The 21,483-nt window shown below is 39.1% G+C and overlaps 1 protein-coding gene across 6 annotated transcripts in view; it reads left to right on the top strand.

Annotated features, from left to right (window-relative positions):
• The first annotated feature begins 684 nt into the window (after positions 1-684).
• The window catches only part of LOC126369367 (calcium-activated potassium channel slowpoke), a 70,111-nt gene continuing 49,312 nt past the window's right edge, over positions 685-21,483 (top strand). For 5 of the 6 annotated variants that reach the window (XM_050013721.1, XM_050013724.1, XM_050013723.1 and 2 more), the window contains exon 1: positions 686-1,095. In XM_050013721.1, the coding sequence (XP_049869678.1) occupies positions 781-1,095 (315 nt within the window). In that variant the 5' untranslated portion in view covers positions 686-780. Of the gene's footprint in view, positions 1,096-21,483 lie in introns of all 6 variants that reach the window. The other variant, XM_050013722.1, reaches the window with a different exon arrangement.

The raw sequence follows: 21,483 nt of genomic DNA, 5'->3' as shown, positions 1-21,483 counted from the left end.
GTATTCTACAATAGTACAAAAGGTATATTAAGTAGGTATTTACCTACCTAATACTCAACTCATTTTCATACGAGCCACAAAAACTACACGCTACACAAAGAAAAGACAAATTGGTATAAAAAGGAGCCTGTACGGTTGCGTTCGTAGTCGACCAATCGTAGCGCGACCGTAGAGCGGCTACGAACTCCGTAGCGCGCGTTGACGCAGTCATAAGGGCGGCGTAGCGCTACGCTTATCGGGAGACGTTCGGAATTCGTTGACCTCCTGAACCTCCGCATTCTCTGCGACACTACTAGGTACTCCACACAGTGACGTAATCGTGCGACATTCAGCTTCCATCCACAACATGGGACATGGTGAAGCCTTCCGGACATTTAATGGAAAATTAATCGTGTGATGGCTGCAATAAAAATATTCGAAACGTCCGCAGTCATAAAATACAGTAATAAATCACCGCCGAGAGCAATGGCTCAGGGGGTCTGACGGGCGGCGAGTCGGCGCGGCAAGGCAGCGGGCATCGAGGGTCTGCAGCCGCCGGGACAGAGAAGAGAAGAGAAGCAGGAGAAGAAAGCATGTGGGTGGCGAGGTCGCGGTAGTGGGTGTACGCGTGCGCGGATCGATCCCGCGGCATCGACCGCGGAGCGGGCGCGGCGGGCGCGGGGGCGGGGCTAGCGGCGGGCGCGGCGCCGGCGGCAGTCGCGCGCGGGACGGCGTGCGGGCGCGCGCATAGCACGTGCATGGCGGCTGCACGCCCGACTGGATGCCTCGCGCCCTCGGGGAATGGCTTCGTCCGAGGAAGAGGCGACTACCGCGGCGATCCTTGAAGATGACTGCCTCAGTGTCCGAAAATGGTGGTGCTTCCTGCTGTCGTCGATTTTCACGTTCCTCGCGGGGTTGCTGGTGGTGCTGGTATGGCGCGCGTGCGCGTTCGTCTGCTGCCGCAAGGAGCCCGAGCTGGCCCCGAACGACCCCAAGCAGAAGGAGCAGAAGGCGGCGCGGCAGGGCAAACAGGAGTTCGAGGGCACCTTCATGACCGAGGCCAAGGACTGGGCCGGCGAGCTCATCTCCGGCCAAACCACCACCGGACGAATACTGGTCAGTACTCAGTATCACTAGCCACATCCACCGCCTCTCGATTCTTAGATAGTGCTAGAATCCATTAGAACCTAGACATCCATCAGTTTGCTGTTTTTTCATTGAACAGTTTCTAGGTAAACACGCACTTTTAAACGCCGATTAATGTTTTAGGTAACTACGTATTGTTGTACTTTACGTGCCCAGTATTTATTCATTCTCACGACCATTCATTACCTATTTACTTTATACTGCTTCCAGAACTCCAATACCGCCTGAACCATCACATTTTCTGTGAAGCCTCACAAGTTCGTCAAAGTTTTCGGTTATGTAAACTGTGATCCGCGCTCTTTACGTTGTATAAACATTTTTATTTATTTATAGCCTTTCTTTCAGATAGTTACCTTTAAAGTTTTTCCTTAATCTAATATCTACTATAACCAATCTGTGTGCCTTCGGGCAAGGGCCTCCCCATTTCTCTCCATTATTTTTTGTTATCTACGAATCTGGTCCAGGTCTTAGTGTTTCCAGTCATTGACATTATTTTGTCGTTGTTGCATAAACATTAACGTATGTCTACTTGTAAATAATGTTTATAGTCCTATGTGGAACGCTCCCATATTCAATTAACGATGGCTGTATTCAAGCAGAAGGCTTCGCGTAAATATGACGTCAAGCCGACATTACCCCCATTCCAGTCATAAATGAGTAATGCCATTCTGATAGGTACGCCCTTATAATCGTACGCTCACATTATGGCCGAGAATTTGCCACAGGCAAAAATACTATTTCATACATGAGATCACGCCTATAATAATAATAATAAAAACACTTTATTGCACACAAATTCACAAAACATTTACAGGATAAACTTATTCTAAGGTGGGCAAAGGCGGCCTTATCGCTAAGAGCGATCTGTCTTCCAGACAACCTTCGGCTGAGGATATAGTACACTGGCTATTACCTATTGGAGTTCGCAGACACCACTGAATCCCACTACTACAATCCATATCAAGAGTATCTATAGATTTCTAATTCCAAAACTCGGACAATCTTTCTTATGTATCATACTTACCTAAACAGCTTTTGTATTTTTGCTAATTACATGAAGGTAGCTTGGAAATGTAATATCTGCTATCCAATTTTTATTACAAAAGATAGTGCAATAGTAATCTTTATATTTTTGACAGTTAATTTATAGTTATAGTATAATATTATTAGGTATAGAATGTAAAAGATGATATGACTGTCATCTTTTACAATCTTTATAGTGTAAGTTATAGAACATCGTGTCCATAAGAAGTACGATGTTCATGTACAGTCATGAGCAATATAATGTATCCACTTTAGGACTCTGTCGCACTAACATATTTGACATTTAGTGAGACTTACAGTTCAATTTGTCAAAAAAGTTAATGTGACATGGTACCAAAGTGTATAATACATGCTCGTGACCGTACGAGTACATCCATCGCAAGGTAAACTAAGTACCCACAACTCACCGAGTTTGACAATACAATACAATACAAAAACGTTTTATTGCACTTATAAACACAACACTACAAAAGTGACAGGAGAAGCACAATCGGCGGCCTTATTGCTAAATAGCCATTTCTTCCAGGCAACCATCTGTTATATCAGTCAGTGTTCTGTTTGTTCTTGTGTCAGGAGCATTATGGTAATTAAAGAATGAAATACCTAACAAAACCTACGACGACGTTTGGGCACGTTTATTAATGACGTCATAAGGGTTTTTTTTACACAAATTCCATATAAAATGTATCGATTTGACGTTTCGTAAAAAGGATCTAATTTGACTAGGTCGATTGTGTCGGTTGTTACGACATGCTCAGGGAAGATAAGTAGTTAAACCACAGAATACATTAATAATTGAAATGCTGAATGCGAGAGAAACGTAATATACCCTAATGTTTTTTTATCTTATCTAAATTCCCAAATTATTCCCCGAACCGAAATCACGGGAATCACGGGACTTGAATTTATGTCACCAGATGTATATTTAAACTAATATTATAAAGAAGAAAGATATGTATTTTTATTTGTATTGAATAAAATCGAAAACTACTGGACCGATTTCAAAAATCATTATCACTGAGTAACATAGTATATTTACATAACATAACTAAAATTTCATCATCATCCCCCTAGCATTATCCCGTCATTAGTAACAGGATCCGCTTGCCTAACCTGAAGAATTGACAGGTCCGGTTTTACAAAAAATTACTCTTAAAAAATAAGTGTCCACCCGTGCGTAGCTGCAGTAGGTATGTAAATAATTACACTACGCCTAAAAACTAATTAGTAAAAACCATATCGTATGGATCACATATATCATATCACATTATATGGGACGAGTATGTTGACTTATAATTAACAGTTGAAAAACCTACCCTAGTTTGTTCATTTTCTATTGTGTGGGTTGTGAGGTGAATTACCAACCCCATCAAACCTAGTGTCGGGATTATAATTGAGCCGCCAACTGCCCCTGACATGGCTCATGTAACGACTACTTACTTACATCAGTAAGTAGTAACCGAGACCAACGGCTTAACGTGCCTGCCGAAGCACGGGTCATCTTACTTCTAGACAATCAGGTGATCAGTCTGCAATGTCCTAACCAAACTAGGGATCACAAAGTGTTTTGTCCCCACCGGGATTCGAACCTGGGACCTCCGGATCGTGAGCCCAACGCTCAACCACTGGACCACGGGAGCCGTTAGTTTGTTCATAAACATACATTACACATTATTTCATACACTGTTATTTTTGTCACTTAACATGCACAAAAGAGTAATAAATAATGAATCCAAAAAGTAGAAAGCTATTTGATCACTATTAAAATAACGTTATACGCTTTGGGTTCCGTGATACTGAAATCCAAATAAATCATGTAAAATAGCCCATCAACTTACGCTTATACAATGAAATATAGCGTCAGTGGTAGCGGGGGGGTTTTCGGATGTTTTTGCCCCAATTTTGCCCCCAACCCGTTAACAGGGTCGGGATGGGGCACAATTTATTAATATCGACTTCCGGATCCGCATGTAACCTTGCGGATTTGCTGTACTTTCATTTTTACATTTTCCTGATAACGGAAGTGTGTTAGCGGATTAGATTATTAAAACAATTATGTGTCTGTTTTTTCGTGTGATATTCAAAATTTAAAATGCAATAGATATTCACAAATATCTTTATTCAATTAGTACTACTAGTACATCAATGAGCAAGTAATGGTGCTAATTCCTGTAAATACCATCTAATTTTATTTTAAGTTATATCTGTCATTTTCTCATGCGTTGAAAAAGAAAGGGACAATAATCGACAGGCATAAAGTTTATAGAATACACGTCAATTTTGAGCAGAAATCTAAAACAACTTAAATTAAGTAGACATCACGTCAAACGAATTGCATACCAAGGAGATGCCTATTATATTCATTCCTTTTAAAATTAACTTGTTGACAATCATCCGTCCCTTTTCTTTTGCGGCTGATAAGAAAATGACGGGTATAACTAAAAATAAAATTAGGAAGTGTCTGAAGTTCTGAAGTATCAAAGTAAAAAATACACTTTGGAATTATTAGATTATTAAAACATTTATGTGTCTGTTTTTTCAAAACACATTCAAAATTGAAATTCGAAATTCAAAAATATCTTTATTCAGTAGGTACTCCTAGTATATTTATTTATTTATTTATTTATTTATTTATTTATTTATTTATTTATTTATTTATTTATTTATTTATTTATTATGGACAACTTACAAGCTACACTCTGCACATGCAAAGTTACAGACAATAAAAAAAAAAGATTAAGAGCTAGCTCAATTACAAGTAGTCACAGCATGCACAATCAAGTGAACAAGAAAAACAAGATATAAACTATATTAAAAAATAAAAAATAGACATAATTTAACAAAAAGCAGCCAGTGCAATATTTTTATATGCATTTAAGGGCATAGTAATGTCAAGATCATGATATCTGGCCAACATATTATACAATCTACACAACCTGGAAATAGTAGCATATTGACCCAAATTCGTTCTAGATGGTGGAGTTACAAAGAAGGAGTAGGCTTTTTTCCTACGAAGTCTCAGCGGAGTACTTATTTTAAATTTTGATAAAAGATCAATAGAACCGTTAAATAGTTTGTGCAAGAACACGAGGTCCAGTTGCTTCCTTCTATCAGTATATAGGTAACATAATAAAATACACTTTGGAATGATTAGATTATGTGTCTGTATTTTCGTGTGACATTCAAAATTGAAATTCAAAATTAACATTGTTCCACTTTAAATCGTCATTTTCAGAAAAGGTTGTTGATGGAAACGGTATCTAACGTTCTCTGGTGGGACGTATGCGTGTTCTGTCTAACTTATACGTAACTATCTATCTTAACTAGATATTGTGGTCAGTGTTTACTAACATCGACTAACCCTAAATACGTACTTGGTAAGAAACAACACAATATAATAGCTTAGCTTTGGATTGGGTGGGTTGGTGACGGGTGAGAGCCTTCAGCGCTCCCCATTTGTCCAGCCAAGTAGTTAATGCCATCTGCGGCAAATCTACAATAAGTCAGGTCAAAAAAACGGTGCGTTGGTGGGGTCGGTCAATGATCTCGCAACCAGTGTGCCGTGCCGGGAAGTAATCCTACTTTGAGAACGTTCCCTGCAGTAAAAAGGCATAACTTATGTAAAAAGAGCTTTATTATATACCCTTTAGGCAGATAACACCAGGACACACCAGGAGGGTTTTTCTATTTTATTTTTTTGTCTTGACCATGACTTTCTGGAGGTCCGGCCTGGAGTCCTAAAACACAGGGTATCCTAGTTTAAGCTCCAGCCTCTACAAATATTGTATTTTTGTATGTATTTATGTATCCATGTGTTTTTTTTTGTAGAGGAAACAAAGATTTTACTTACTTAGGGTGGTATTAATAAACTAATCTCAGCTGAGACTGCCCTCAAGTTCATGCTCAAGTCCCTGTTTTTATATGAGAACTGTCACATTGACATGATCTTGAGGGCAGTCTCGAAGCTGAGATTGGTTTATTAATACCACCCTTACTTACACCAGAAAGAACAATTCGAAAAAGAAAAGCAGCCAGTGTCCTTACTATTAAAGAGTTTTTACAACGGACATTCCATTTTCGATGAGGTACTTTCCAATCGATGTTAAACACACGATAGATGGCGTTGTTCACTTTTAACGTAATAATTACCTATTTTCTCATTGTTGGGGTACATAATTATTCAAAAATGTAATGTATTGGCATAAGCACATATAAAACTAATCGTTGCTTGATATTTGGAATTTGAAATTGTGGTATAGAATGATGTTGCTACCTATATTGCTTCTCTTTATTTTGATTAGAATAATAATGGGTGGAAGTTGTAATTGTACCTTGGTGTAACAAAAAGTGTCATAATAAGTGTCAAAGGTAAAAAGATGCATATGTCTGTTATCCATAAAATTAGAAGTTTAAACGAAGAAAAATCTTAACAACGCCATCTATCGTCTTTTTTGGGAACGCCGATTGGAAAGTCCCTCATTTGAAAAAGAAAAGCATCCAGTGTTCTTAATATTAAAGAGTTTGTACAACGGACATTCCGTTTTCAATTCCATTTATAGTTTCTATTTGTTAGTGACGTATCTACACGCCTATCTGTCCTCTCTTAGTTTTTAAGTTTATCTCTTTCCCGGTCTGCTGGCAGAGATTTCTACTAGAAATAAGCTAGTTTTGTGTTAGCGCGCGACTCTTTCTCGCCTCGACATACATCACCCGTCACTCTCTCACAGTACTGCACAGAAAGAGACAGGTGATCTCTGTCGCGCCGAGAAAGAGTCGCGTGCTTACGGTTCTAAGCCCGCTGTGTACAATAAACTGTTAAATAAATAGTCATTCTCTGGAATACGAGAGAAGTAAGAATAGGTATAAACCTAAATGGTACCTAATGCATTCTAAGATAACTATTTAGTTATCACAATATTTACAAGAAACCATAATGCAAGTTTTGATAACAAACATTGTTATTGTAATTATGTTGAACGTTTTCAAAGAAGCATTAATTAACAGGCTAGGTCTTGAACTTTATTATCAAATCGTTTATTACGTATGAACTAATTAAAGCTAAGAATTGCATTTTGTTATAATAACTAAAGATATCGAAATAAGGATGTTTATATCTTGACTTTCCTTAATCTTGGATTTCCCTAAAAATCTTGATAACATTGTTTGACCCCACACACTTGTTTGCGTTCTAAATAATAGGAATTAGCTTTTTAATAGATAAGTTTAATAGAAAAAAGAAAATGTTTCTCGTTATTTTTAGATCTGTCTTTATTTATTAATCAGAATTTCGTAATTTATCTTGAAGCTAGTACACAACCCAATTCTGCTAATATTTGAAAGTACTTTCTCACCCAAGATCTCTATAAACGGAATTCCATCCAGTCTTGAATATCTCACGTTTCCTAAACGTACTTAATATGTCATTAAAGTGTCCTCTAGACATAATTAATACAGTAAACCTGTTCTATTGTTGTCGAACTACTATTATCTATCATAGTAAAACCTATAACTAGTTTATTTATAATAATTATTTTTTGATGTTTCCATTAATACGTGGCAGCCCAGTTGGTAGAACGCTTGCCTCTCACTTTGAGGTCGCAGATTCGAATTCAGCACAGACCAATGATTGTCGAATTTGTTTTCGATTTTCATGTTGGGATCTTAAACGAATTTCACGTGCTCAGCTCCATACCATCTACTTGAGTTCTTCAGTTGACAAATCTGTGCTATAAAGAGGGTTGTACAAGATTAGCGCAGTACCCAATCTGGACACTTTATACAAACAACCTCGTTTTACACAGACACTACACATTGACGTTATCGTACACGGACATCTGTGTGTGTCGTCTGATGCCATACGATTGAAGACTAAACTATATTCGAGGGGTGAGGTAAACCTAGCTCAACCGCTGGTGGGGAGTGGAGAACTGAAGAGTTGCCGTTCTGTACGGTATTATTCCTTATTCTATGGCAGTACTGCGTCCAACGAGGCTTCGCGAGAGGAGTTTCCCCCTCTGCCCTCACGTAACAGGCGACGGACCGTGACCCAATTCGCTATCGATGTAAACCCGCTTGCGTAGTTCAAGTGCCTACGTAACCAATTACCCGCCACTCAGTTGTTTTCGAAAGCATCTCCAAAAATAACCGGATCAATGACTGATCGTCCATTGACAAAAATGTTTGCAACGTAGACTGTCAATCGCGAAACATTTTTGTACGTAGAAATTACTACGAATACTTCCTTTCTTGTAAAATCCATTTCGTCATGTCCTTTACGTTTTGCATTTGTGGACTCATATGAAAGTAAAGGTACTCCCTTACCGCGAACTTTCGCTTGCAATGTAATGTTACAGATCCGAGCATTACATCGGTGAGGGAGAACCGCTAAAGAGCAGTACTACAGTATTGTAACGTAATGCTCAAAATCGAATCATAATTATTACATTACAGGGGAATTCTCCCGGTGAAGATGTACTTTTATCTAACTATAAAATGGGTTCTACATATACACACATACATAAATTCACGCCTATTTCCCACCGGGGTAGCAGAGATTAGGGAATTCCATTTGCTTCGATCCTGACATACTTGCTTCCTCCACATTCATCAATCGTATCATACACGCACGCCGGTTTAGCGTAGGTCTTACTGAACCTTTTCTAAGAACATCTCCAATTTGGTCAACGTACGTCCTTCTAGGTAAAATGGGTTTTAAACCACATCAAATCAATTCATATAAAATGCAATATTGCAATTTGTAATTTTTAACATTATACACTTTTACGTGCGCAAATTGCAATATTGCTTTTAATATGAAATGCTTTGTGTGGCCTTTTTTACCTTTGATGGGTTTGCTCTTGGCCCCAGACTTGCCCGAAGGCATTTACGAGGCCTGAGATGGAGCGAGCTCGCCCAGAAGGTGCCTGTTCACTCTGGCCTTAAAAACACCCGGGTTGTATGTATTCGGAAATACAGAAGACGGCAAAGAATTCCACTCTCTAGCAGTGCCCAAAATGAAGGACTATGCGAAGCGATTTGTGCGAATAGTTGGGATATCCCCCTAATAGGGATGGAACCCGGCCGTACGTCTGGAAGTTCGAAGATATTTTTAGCATTCCAGTTTATTTTAAACATACTAATCGACATAACGCGGTAGATAAACACCTACCTACTTACCTTTCAGTGCTTATCTAAACCTCCATTATTGTAATTTTATTTCTTTATTCCTCCAAAAGGTACCTGTTTTCTAAACTAAACTTGTCAAGCATTTATAGAAGTGCCTCTCTTTGTATGTGGAGCATATCCATACCATTAGAAACAATAAGTATCACTCCGAAGAATTAGGTCACAACCAGTCAGTCGGATTGATGTCATACTTAAGAGAAGCTATAACAAAAATACGAGGGTAGTTTGTTATGCTAGCAAGACTAACCGGGGACATAAACTTTATGCTAAGGAATTATTTCACTCTTAAGTTCGCAGCGCGATCCGATCGCGTCATATAACCCGTTTTATTCCAGATCTTAGTAGTAACGTTCCAATCTATTTATTGTGTAGGTAATAAAAGGTTTGTGATGATAACGAATGATATAGGTAATTAAATGGAATGTAAATGACTGCCAAACAAATATCATTATCATCACCAGCCCATTAACGTCCCCACTGCTGGGCACGGGATGGATAGGGAGATCGGGCCTTAAACCACCACGCGGGCTCAGTGCGGATTGGTGGTTATTAACGACTGCTAATGCAGCCAGGACCAGGCTTAACTTGCCTTCCGAAGCACGGAGGAGCTCGAGATGAAAACTTTCGAATTCAGTGGTTTATAGCCCACTGTCAAACTACGCACATTTTAAATCGGATAATTTTTTTATCACATGTTTGAAGCTAGTTATGAAAAGTTGGTTGGCTGCACAACCAAAATGTTATATTACTTAATACTACTTATTTTTTATTTATATTAAGTAATAGAATAATAGAATTACGAAAGCGAGTACAAGAGTAGAAATAGAATTGCGAAAGCGGTACATAAAGCAAAAGTTGATGGTAGGGCTGGCAGAGGAAGACCTAGAAGGACTTACATTGACCAAATTGGAGATATCCTTAGAAATGGTCTACTCTGAATCGACGTGCGTGTATGAAGCGATTGATGAATGTGGAGGAAGCAAAAGAAGTGTATCAGGATCGAAGCAAATGATTATTATCGAAAAAAATAATTATTGTAACTTTTTTATTTGTCTTATTATACAGAAATTAGATGTACTGTAGGTATACGAGTCATAGTCACTTACGCTGTTTTAGTTTTGGAATAAAACAATGTAAGTATAATTGATAGTTGAGTCACCGATGACACAGCATGAGGTGAATGACTGATGAGTTTTGGCACATCAAATAATTTAATGCGACAAAATTCTATCTAAAACATTATATTGCAATTTTCTTCATTGGTTTCTAAAAGATACATATGGAAGGAAAACGACGACCACGCGCACCGGTGGTGTCGATATCGATATCCTGGTTGGTTGTCGCGATCTGATTAGCCGCGTCTACAGCTGGAGTAATCGGGTCGTCGGGATTGAATATTCCGTTGTTTTCACAGGGTCCGTTTACCTGAGCTGAAGTTTTTTTTTTTTTGACTTGACTTATTGTAGATTTGCCGCAGATGGCATTAACTACTTGGCCGGACAAATGGGAAGCGCTGAAGGCTCTCACCCGGTACAACGTTTAAGACAACAGGCCTGAGGGTGCCCAGTTGGGCGCGAACCTCGGCTCAGGGCGTCGTCTGAGAGGAAAAATATTTGAAAGAATTAATCGACCCTAGTGGGTCGATAGCGATAAGCGCTGAATGAGGGAAATCGTCGACTACGCCGGCGGGGTCGGTATCGGGGTCCTGAAGTGTTTGGTGTCGCGAGCTGATTGGCTGCCTCTATGGCTAGAGTAATCGGGTCGTCGGGAACATGAGCTGAAGTTGTAACAGGTTCACAACACATTGTACACGAAATACCTAGTCTAGGTGGAAATAGTTGAAAAGCTCAATAAAGTTGAAATTTTCCGTATCAGCAAACCTAACGGTTCCCGCGCATGTTCGATTGCGCAATATCGTGATGTGGAATATCTGTTCCGTTCCATGGTTCGTGCTGCGGCTCCATAAACTCGCCATCATTATGCAATTTGACTGAGACGTCCTTGAATTGTTTTGCGCATGCGTATAGCCTTGTTTTTGCTTTTTGTTTTTTTTCGTCGATTTCATCGGACTATAGTTTGATTAACAGGTTGTCGCTTTGTTATTGAGCGTTGCTAAACTGACTCATTCGTCTCGAAAGATTTTTCTTGTTTCAATCGCTGATGTATTCCGTTGGTCTTTTCCTTGTTTGGGTATCATAGTTTAGACTCCAGCATCTTTAAAAATATATCTATACTATCTATAGTAACTGTTTCCTGTTTTGTTATATCTGCTCCGTTCGGTCGCCGCACGCTCGCTATTGCAAATAAATATGTAGGTAAAATTATTCGTAAACATTATAGTTTGTGTATGTCTCCGCTGTTAATATTTATTATTATACTGTTTCGTTTTATTTTGTTTTTTTCAGTAAGTAATTCTAAGCAGATTATAGCGCCGAGACAAACCCGTGTGGGGTTTAGCATTGCATTCTATAATAAAGAAAAAAAATACCTACGATAAACTACCGCAATCAAAGTCAAATTGCAGCCGAATGCAGCCTCTGTTGATGCTAAGTCCTAAGAGGGATATGATGAACCTTATGGTGATAAGGGCCTACCGCCCATAACAATTGTCCATTATGCTAGAAAGGACACAGTCCCTTTGTCTGATTTTACGACAAGCCCGTGGAGACAAGGAGTAGAGTAGCATTTAGCATTTATTTCAAGTATTAGTGGAGTAGAATTTACTTACTTGTTTAAAGGTGGTTAAACATTGTTCGTTGTTTCATGTTATTTATTGTACAGTCTACCGAATAGTCACGCTTTCCGTGAAGCCTTGTCTCGGGGGAAATATTCGTAATGCTTTCACCGTTTATGCCTGTAAGTTGCCATTAGAATAATACTTTTCTTTGACCACATTTCCAACCAAGTATTTAATGCCATTTGCGGCAAATGTACAATATTCGCAGTAGGGTTTCTTGGCGCAAACGAAGTCGTGGGCAACAGCTACTGTGTAATCTTCTTGTAAATCTTCTTCTATCGTGTGGGTTGTGAGGTGGAGTACCAACCTCATCAACCCTGGTCAGGTTACTATTGAGCCGCCAAAAGCCCCTGACATGACTTATGTAACGATTACTCACTTACATCACTAAATAGTAACCGGGACCAAAGGCTTAACGTGCCTTCCGAAACAAGGATCATCTTACTTTAGGACAATCAAGTGATCAGCCTGTAATGTCCTACCCAAATTAGGGACAACAAAGTAATTTTTGTGATATGTCCTCACCGGGAATCGAACCCAGAACCTCCGGACCGTGAGCCCAATGCCCAATCACAGGAAGTCGTTATTATTATTGTGTAATAATAATGTGTTTATTACTATCTTTTGCCCGTGACTTCGCTCGCGTTAAATTCGGGCTAACACGGTTCCCCTTTCTTAACATACCAATTTTTAGCTTCCCACCTTGAAAACTGCGAAAAGTGACATAATAAAATTTCTACCCTCTTTGGAGGTGTTAGGGGCAGATTTAAAAAAAAATGATGCATGTTTTTTTTTGTTAGTCACGAATAGTCCGCATACAATTTTTTATCTTTCTAGTTTAAAAACTTCCACCCCCCATTTTAGGGAAGTGCGGTATTAGAAAGAGAGAATAACAGCCTATGTCACTCTCCATCCCTTCAACTATCTTCACTTAAAAAAATCACATCATTTCGTCGCTCCGTTTTGCCGTGAAAGGCAAACAAACAGACAGACACACACATACACTTTCGCATTTATAACATTAGTATGGCTATCCATCGTATCCTACGCGTTTGCTGAGATGTGTTTAATCAATCTCGACAAGATGTGAGTTGACTTATGAATCACAGTAGTGGAATTCTTATGCTAATTACTGTGTGGGAGATTAACAATCAAACTGCTCGGTTGCTAAGGAATGATTTTGCTTGAAAACGTTGTCTGTAAAAAAATCCCGATGGGGACATTGTCGAAATCACTTTGTTCGGTAAGGACTTTTCACCTGATTGTCCGAAAAAGTAAGATGATTCCGTGCTTCGGAGGGCACGTTAAGCCGTTGGTCCCGACTATTAGCCGCAAAAACACCTCCACCAACCCGCAGTGGAGCAGCGTGGTGGAGTATGCTCCATACCCCCTCCGGTTGATTTAGGGGAGGCCTGTGCCCAGAAGTGGGACCTATATAGGCAGTTTATTTGTGTAGTTATGCAAGGAAACTATCAATGTTACCCTCTCGTATATCACGTGATTACGTCACGCAATGCATACCGCGCTAACATACCTACGGGGTTCAGCGTCGCGTAGCTTTCTTTGTTCACTGTAATTATTTATAATACCTTCGTCATGCGCGGTTCAATTATTTTTTAACTACTATCGCGTGACCGCCCCCTACCTACACCGTAACCCTATTTACCATGCCGATGCTATGCACGGTATGTTTTTCTTTAATTACCTACCTGCCTCTTTGTGGTATATTCTAGCCGACTGCCAACGGCCGTCCTCATGTGCCCCTCGAGACTACTGAGGAGAGTGACGACGACGACGTTAGATGTGACGTTTATAAAATGTTAGTCATTGCGGTTCTGTGGATCAACGGCTTGTTTCTCAAACGGGAAACGCCGGTTCGAACCCCTTACCGGACTTGACCCAATGTGTTATTAATTTATCCTAAGTGCAGTTTTCACGGACTTGAGGAGCTCGCGCAGCGGTAACCACGCTCGGTCTGCGATTGTTGAAGTTAAGCAACTTTCGCATAGGCCGGTCATAGGATGGTTGACCACAAAAAAAAACATCTCGAGCTCCTCCGTGCTTCGGAAGGAACGTTAAGCCGTTGGTCCCGGCTGCATTAGCAGTCGTTAATAACCATCAATCCGCACTGGGCCCGCGTGGTGGTTTAAGGCCCGATCTCCCTATCCATCTATAGGGAAGGCCCGTGCCCCAGCAGTGGGGACGTTAATGGGCTGGTGATGTGTGTGTGATGCAGTTTTCACAATTGGTACGGCTCACCATCTATCACGTTGGTCTAACAGAAAGCTCGGTGAAGTATGGGTACTTAGTTCTTCTTACGATGGATGTACATTTGACTACCCCAATAGTCGTGAGCCTATGTTGTGTCTTTCATAACTCAGGAACACAGATTATATACCATCATCATCTCCCTAGCATTGTCCCGTTTTTCACAGGGTCCGCTTACCTAACCTGAAGATTCGACAGGTCCAGTTTTTTTCCAGAAGCGACTGCTTGTCTGACTTTAAAACCCGCATAGGGAAACCCAGCTCAATACAGGTTAGGTCACATACCTCCGAAAATGCATTTCTCGGAAATGTGGGTTTCCTCACGATGTTTTTCCTGACCGCTGAGCACGTGATAATCATTTATGATCCTAACGTGAATTTGAAAACAAATTCGACAATCATTGGTTTATGCTTGTGCTGAATTCGAACCTGCAACCTTAAAGTGAGAGACAGGCGTTCTACTAACTGGGCTACCACGGCTCATTACAGATTACATATCAAGCAAAGTATAATTTAAAATCCAATAAGTGTGCCATCTTATCCCGTCCGTCAGCTGCACATTACGTAAAGGTCACAGCATAAAATGTAGCCCTAGTTAGATAACCGTGAAGGGGCCCTAAAACAGAAACTAGATCGGATCGGGGCCAGACGGTAGACGCTCCCAGAATATCTGATAGCAATTCCTATCTCGAAACAAAAGTCATGTCACGGCGAAATGGCCCCACTCCCGCTACTGTGACCTATTAAACTTTAAACTATTTGTGGAGGCCCCCGACATGCGCTGAAATGGAAAATGGGCCGAAATATTTATACAGAGCCGTATTTGGACAAGCCCCGCGCTGGGTCTGACCTTTCACAAGTGGGATACAGCTATTTATGTTCGTCCCTGTCGACCGTATGAATTTAAAATGCAATCTAGATACAAAGCCACCCGCTGTCTCACGCGCCGGCACTCAAAAATATTTATACCTGAATCGTATTTTAGGGATGAGCCTCTTAAGACTCCAGTTTTATGCAGGACGGCTTATCTTTACAACTCATGGCCTAAAGTTGTAATGTTATTATCATTATGCTGGATAGCGGTAACAGCCTCCGTGGTCTAGTGGTTAGAGCGTTGGGCTCACGATCTGGGGGTCCAGGTTCGATCGCTGATGGCGACATTGTCAAAATCACTTTATGAGACTGGCCTTTGTTTGTGTAAGTAAAGTTACGTGATTGTCGGAAAAAGTAAGATGATTCCGTACTTTGAGGGCACCTTAAGCCGTTGGTCCTGGCTATCAGCCGAAAAAAACACCTCAAACCCGCAGTAGAGCAGCGTGGTGAACTATGCTTCATATCCCTTCCGGTTGAGGGGAGGCCTGTGCTCAGCAGTAAGACGTATATAGGTTTATTATATGGACAAGAAACGGACAGGCAATAAACTATCTGACGTTTATCTGGATACTAATATGAGAAGTCGAGAGTAACGGAGCGAGAATAGATTAATATGGCGCGGCGTCGACAACGCACCATCAACGAATGGGCCATGTATCACTGCTGATGTATTTCATTGCAAAGGCCATGAACTTGCAATTTAGCCATGGTATATGTATAATTAACTACTGTAATAGACGGCCTCCGTGGTATATTGGTCTGAGCGTTGGGCTCACGATCCGGTGGTCCCGGGTTCAAATCCCGGCGGGGACACATCACGTAAATCACTTTGTGATCCCTAGCTTGGTTATAGAAAATTACAAGCTGGTCACCTGCCCCGAAAGAAAGAAGATCCGTGCTTCGGTAGGCACGTTAAGCCGTTGGTCCCGGTTACTATTTACTGATGTAAGTTAGTAGTCGTTACATGATCCATGTCAGGGGCCTTTGGCGGCTCAATAGTAACCCTGACACCAGAGTTGATGGAGTTGGTAAACCACCTCACAACCCACACGATGGAAGAAGAAACTGTAATAGACTCTTAAATGTAGATATTAAGCCAAGTTTCTTCATAAAACCCGTCGAAAATGTTGCCTAACTTTTGAGAAGAATTCTATGTAGTAGCATCCAAGCTGCAGCGATAAAATCTATGGATATACGAGTTAGTAGTGTCTGTACCCAGCTGCACTCCTAAATCATCGGACAGTGAACGAAGCCAAAAGTTTGGTAAAAGCAATTTGGGACAAAAATAAAGGGTGGACGTCGATAGATGCCTAACAGCCAATAGCCGCGTGGGCAGAGCCGCAGAATGGGTCCCGGACGTGGCCCATTCGGGCATTATTTGGACCGTGATTTTGGCAGATTTCTGGCGCATTGTCTCGAACTGTAATCAGTTCTCGAATTTAAATAATCAAATTCATAATAATATTAAAATGCATCATATCGATTTTATTTTTACTCGAGTGAGTAATCGATTTGTAGGTTATATATGTCATAATAACACTGGCCAGAAAAAAGTTGATGCTTTTGGCGGGCTGTCATTACGAAAAAACTAAATAATTTTCAGAGAACAAAAGAAGGTGCATTAGAATAGAGAACAGAAATCAGTGAATATTCAGATTATTCAGAAACAGATCAGAGCAGAAATAACAGTGTATTTTCAGATATAACAATCAACAACAGTTTTATCAGACTTCCTGTCGATGCGCAGGAAGAATATTCAGTTAAGTCTTACCATCAGCCGTACGACGCCCACTGCTGGGCATAGACCTCCCCCAAGTTAAGTCTAATAATACTTATATATTTTCCTAATTACTTAGACATCAGTTATGCTATAGGTATTTGTATTATTTGGTATAAATCGACAAAGGGAACAAATGAAATTGCATTAAGAGGAGAGAACAGAAATCAGTGAATATTCAGATTATTCAGAAACAGATTAGAGAAGAAACAGTGTGTTTTCAGGTATAACAATCAACAACAGTTTTATCAGACTTCTTGTCGATGTGCAGGAAGAATATTTAGTTAAGTCTTATAATACTTATATATTTTCCTAATTACTTAGATATCAGTTATGCTATATTTGTATTATCCGATACAAATCGATAAAGAGAACAAAAGACAGTAAACAGTAAAACGGATAGTAAAACAAACAGTAAAACATTGCAGTAGGTAATATCGTTGTGGTGATTTATCAGGTAATCAGATGAATTTATCAAGGCAATCAGGTGGACAGGGATGGCTGTAAGGGGCGGTTGGAGGCCATTCGCGGGGTTTCACCCCATATTCAAACATCGTGGGCTTTTTGCCCTATATTCAGACGGCTATGGGCACGTTGTCCATTTGTGGGTATTTTTCCCCATAGGTATTCATATAACTATGAAACATTCTAATCACATATTCTAACATCGTTGGTTTTTTACCCTATATTTAAACAGCTATGGGCACGTTGCCCATTTGTGGGTATTTTACCCCATAGGTATTTCATATAACTATGACACATTTCAGTTTTGGAATGTGATTCAGAATTCAGATAATTCGTGACCTTACATGATTATGTATGGTGCACGACATGGTGGAGGTGCTGGGATTTCTTGAACATGTAATTTAGTGTTATGATACTCCGTACGAAATCAGTAGATACAGAATAGTTGACATCAAATCAGATGGACCTAATTAGATGGACCAATTCAGTTGTTAAATCAGTTGACTCAAATCAGATGGGCCAATAATAGTTGACTTAAATCAGATGGGCCAATAACAGTTGTTAAATCAGTTGACTCAAATCAGATGGGCCAATAATAGTAGTTAAATGAGATGGACCAAATCAGTTGTCAAAGCAGATTGACCAGATTATTTGCGAATCAGATCAACCAAATCAGTTGATAAATCAGAAGGACGAAGCCAGTTGTTAATGTTATCGACATCAAATCGGATAGACCATGTAACTGTTGACCATAACAGTTATGAACATCAAATTGGATTGACCATGTTAGTTATCAACATTAAATCAGATTGACTATACCAGTTATCAACATTAAATCAGATTGAGTATACCAGTTATCAACATTGAATCAGATTGACTATACCAGTTATCAACAAATCAGAAATCAGATCAGTTGAATTGAGTTGTTAAGTTTGTTGTAAGTCAGTTCATTTACGAGTTTCGAAAAGTATTAATTCATTGATTTTATGTTTTTGGGGTACAAATTTTATTATGTTTTACTTCAATTTATATTGCAAAAATTCAGTGTAAACATATTCGAAATAGTCAGTAAGTATTGTTATTAGAATGAATACCAACCATTTGCTAAAAGTTAAGACCAAGTTTTCAATTAAATATCGTATATTAACCAATTCATATGCAACAGTTATAGAACATAAATCAACAATCGTGCTATCAGTGGCGCAGAAGCAATCCAGGCGTCATTATCCACAGCTAGTGGATGCCTTCCAGGTTATTATTCAGTACAATTAAGAGTTCTTCCTTGTTGACGAGCTTCGGGAGTTGGAGAACATTAATCAAGAGTTCAAAGAGGTAAACTATACGCTGACGCATATCAGGGAGCTGTCGATGATATCAGCAGCCTCGACCTCTTCAGTCGCAGATCAGGATATTCAGGTGAGAGCCTAATTGCCCTCTATTAAGCTGTACCTCCAGTAGCAACAAATTGGAATAGCTCAATTTTTTTGTCCTTTTTCAGTCGTTATTTGTCAGCACAAACCAAACATGCTAACATCATCTGGAGAAAGTTGTGATATTAGATATATTAAGTTGTTATATTACTGATACTTTTCAGTTATCCAGAATAGACGTATCTGCTTATGTTTATTGAAAACATCAGCAAAATTTTGATTCAGTGCGCTGTCTCATAATCAACAACAGCTTCAGCTAAATTAACAGGACATAGCAATGAAACAGAGTTTTGAGTCTAAGTCAACAAACTGCTTATCAAGCTGTTCAGAACATAGTGCAGCAAATTGAACAGTCTACTCAAAATCTACAGCAGGGTTTAGAATGCTGAACTTAATCATAACACATGTGTATTTCATAATTCTTGCGTCGGGGCAGTGTCTCGAACTGTAATCAGTTCTCGAATTTAAATAATCAAATTCATAATAATATTAAAATGCATCATATCGATTTTATTTTTACTCGAGTGAGTAATCGATTTGTAGGTTATATATGTCATAATAACACTGGCCAGAAAAAAGTTGATGCTTTTGGCGGGCTGTCATTACGAAAAAACTAAATAATTTTCAGAGAACAAAAGAAGGTGCATTAGAATAGAGAACAGAAATCAGTGAATATTCAGATTATTCAGAAACAGATCAGAGCAGAAATAACAGTGTATTTTCAGATATAACAATCAACAACAGTTTTATCAGACTTCCTGTCGATGCGCAGGAAGAATATTCAGTTAAGTCTTACCATCAGCCGTACGACGCCCACTGCTGGGCATAGACCTCCCCCAAGTTAAGTCTAATAATACTTATATATTTTCCTAATTACTTAGACATCAGTTATGCTATAGGTATTTGTATTATTTGGTATAAATCGACAAAGGGAACAAATGAAATTGCATTAAGAGGAGAGAACAGAAATCAGTGAATATTCAGATTATTCAGAAACAGATTAGAGAAGAAACAGTGTGTTTTCAGGTATAACAATCAACAACAGTTTTATCAGACTTCTTGTCGATGTGCAGGAAGAATATTTAGTTAAGTCTTATAATACTTATATATTTTCCTAATTACTTAGATATCAGTTATGCTATATTTGTATTATCCGATACAAATCGATAAAGAGAACAAAAGACAGTAAACAGTAAAACGGATAGTAAAACAAACAGTAAAACATTGCAGTAGGTAATATCGTTGTGGTGATTTATCAGGTAATCAGATGAATTTATCAAGGCAATCAGGTGGACAGGGATGGCTGTAAGGGGCGGTTGGAGGCCATTCGCGGGGTTTCACCCCATATTCAAACATCGTGGGCTTTTTGCCCTATATTCAGACGGCTATGGGCACGTTGTCCATTTGTGGGTATTTTTCCCCATAGGTATTCATATAACTATGAAACATTCTAATCACATATTCTAACATCGTTGGTTTTTTACCCTATATTTAAACAGCTATGGGCACGTTGCCCATTTGTGGGTATTTTACCCCATAGGTATTTCATATAACTATGACACATTTCAGTTTTGGAATGTGATTCAGAATTCAGATAATTCGTGACCTTACATGATTATGTATGGTTCACGACACGCATGATCGATAGAGGAATTCGCTTTTGACGGACCCCTAACTTATTTATGAGATATCTGCAGCTTTTATTTGACCTGCTTAGATTAAACGTTATACTTGTACACCTAATATACGCTACGTTATAATATATTATTCAGCAGTTAAGTACTTACTGGTTTTCTTTTTAGAAGTGACTTTTCCAGACTAGTACTTTCTCTTATTTATGCAACTAATAGGCTAGTTTCCAACTAGTCAAATTAATTACTTTTTACTAAACGTCAAAACACGAAATTACTATGGAATTTGTATGAAAAAGCACGTTGTGTCGTCATAGAAAAACGTGATAAAATGTCCGACTTATTACAGTTTTCTTGATTAAAACAAACTTCTTCTTCTTCTTGTTGGTTTTCTTGGTTTTCGGTTTGTTTGGGTTTCATTTTTTTTAGAAAAAAAGAAAATCTTTTTAGTTAGTTTTAGATTTGTATTTCTTTAGTAATCAGAATGGCATAACTTATCTTGAACCTAGTAGGTACCTACACGACCTAATTCTTATAATTTTTCAGTTTTCAAAATTGGAACTTCATACATAATATAGCACTTTGAACAGCAAGGAAACTTTAGGCTATTTTATTTATTTATATTCTTCGTTCTGTCGTCGTATTTTATCCACACGAATGAATGAATAATTTACTCTCAATCGTAACTTGTATCACAAAGGCTTCCATATTAGATAGAAGTATATTTTGTTTCTTCGCTAGAACGGTAGACGTGTTGCATTTCAATGCAATTTATACACTGCAGTGAAATTCAAAATGTTTTATAAATGTTTTAAATTCCGAGAAGAAATTTCCCAGTTCCATTCGGAAATGGATATGTCACGCGCACTGAACGTAGTAAATATTGAGACCATTAAATTTTGCGCTTTAGACAAACAAGTGCCATTGTCCCGTCTGGGAATTGAACTGA

This window comes from Pectinophora gossypiella, chromosome 9 (assembly GCF_024362695.1).
Source record: "Pectinophora gossypiella chromosome 9, ilPecGoss1.1, whole genome shotgun sequence".
In the NCBI taxonomy this organism is placed as follows: Eukaryota; Metazoa; Arthropoda; class Insecta; order Lepidoptera; family Gelechiidae; genus Pectinophora; species Pectinophora gossypiella.
This window is presented reverse-complemented; position numbering and strand designations above follow the sequence as displayed.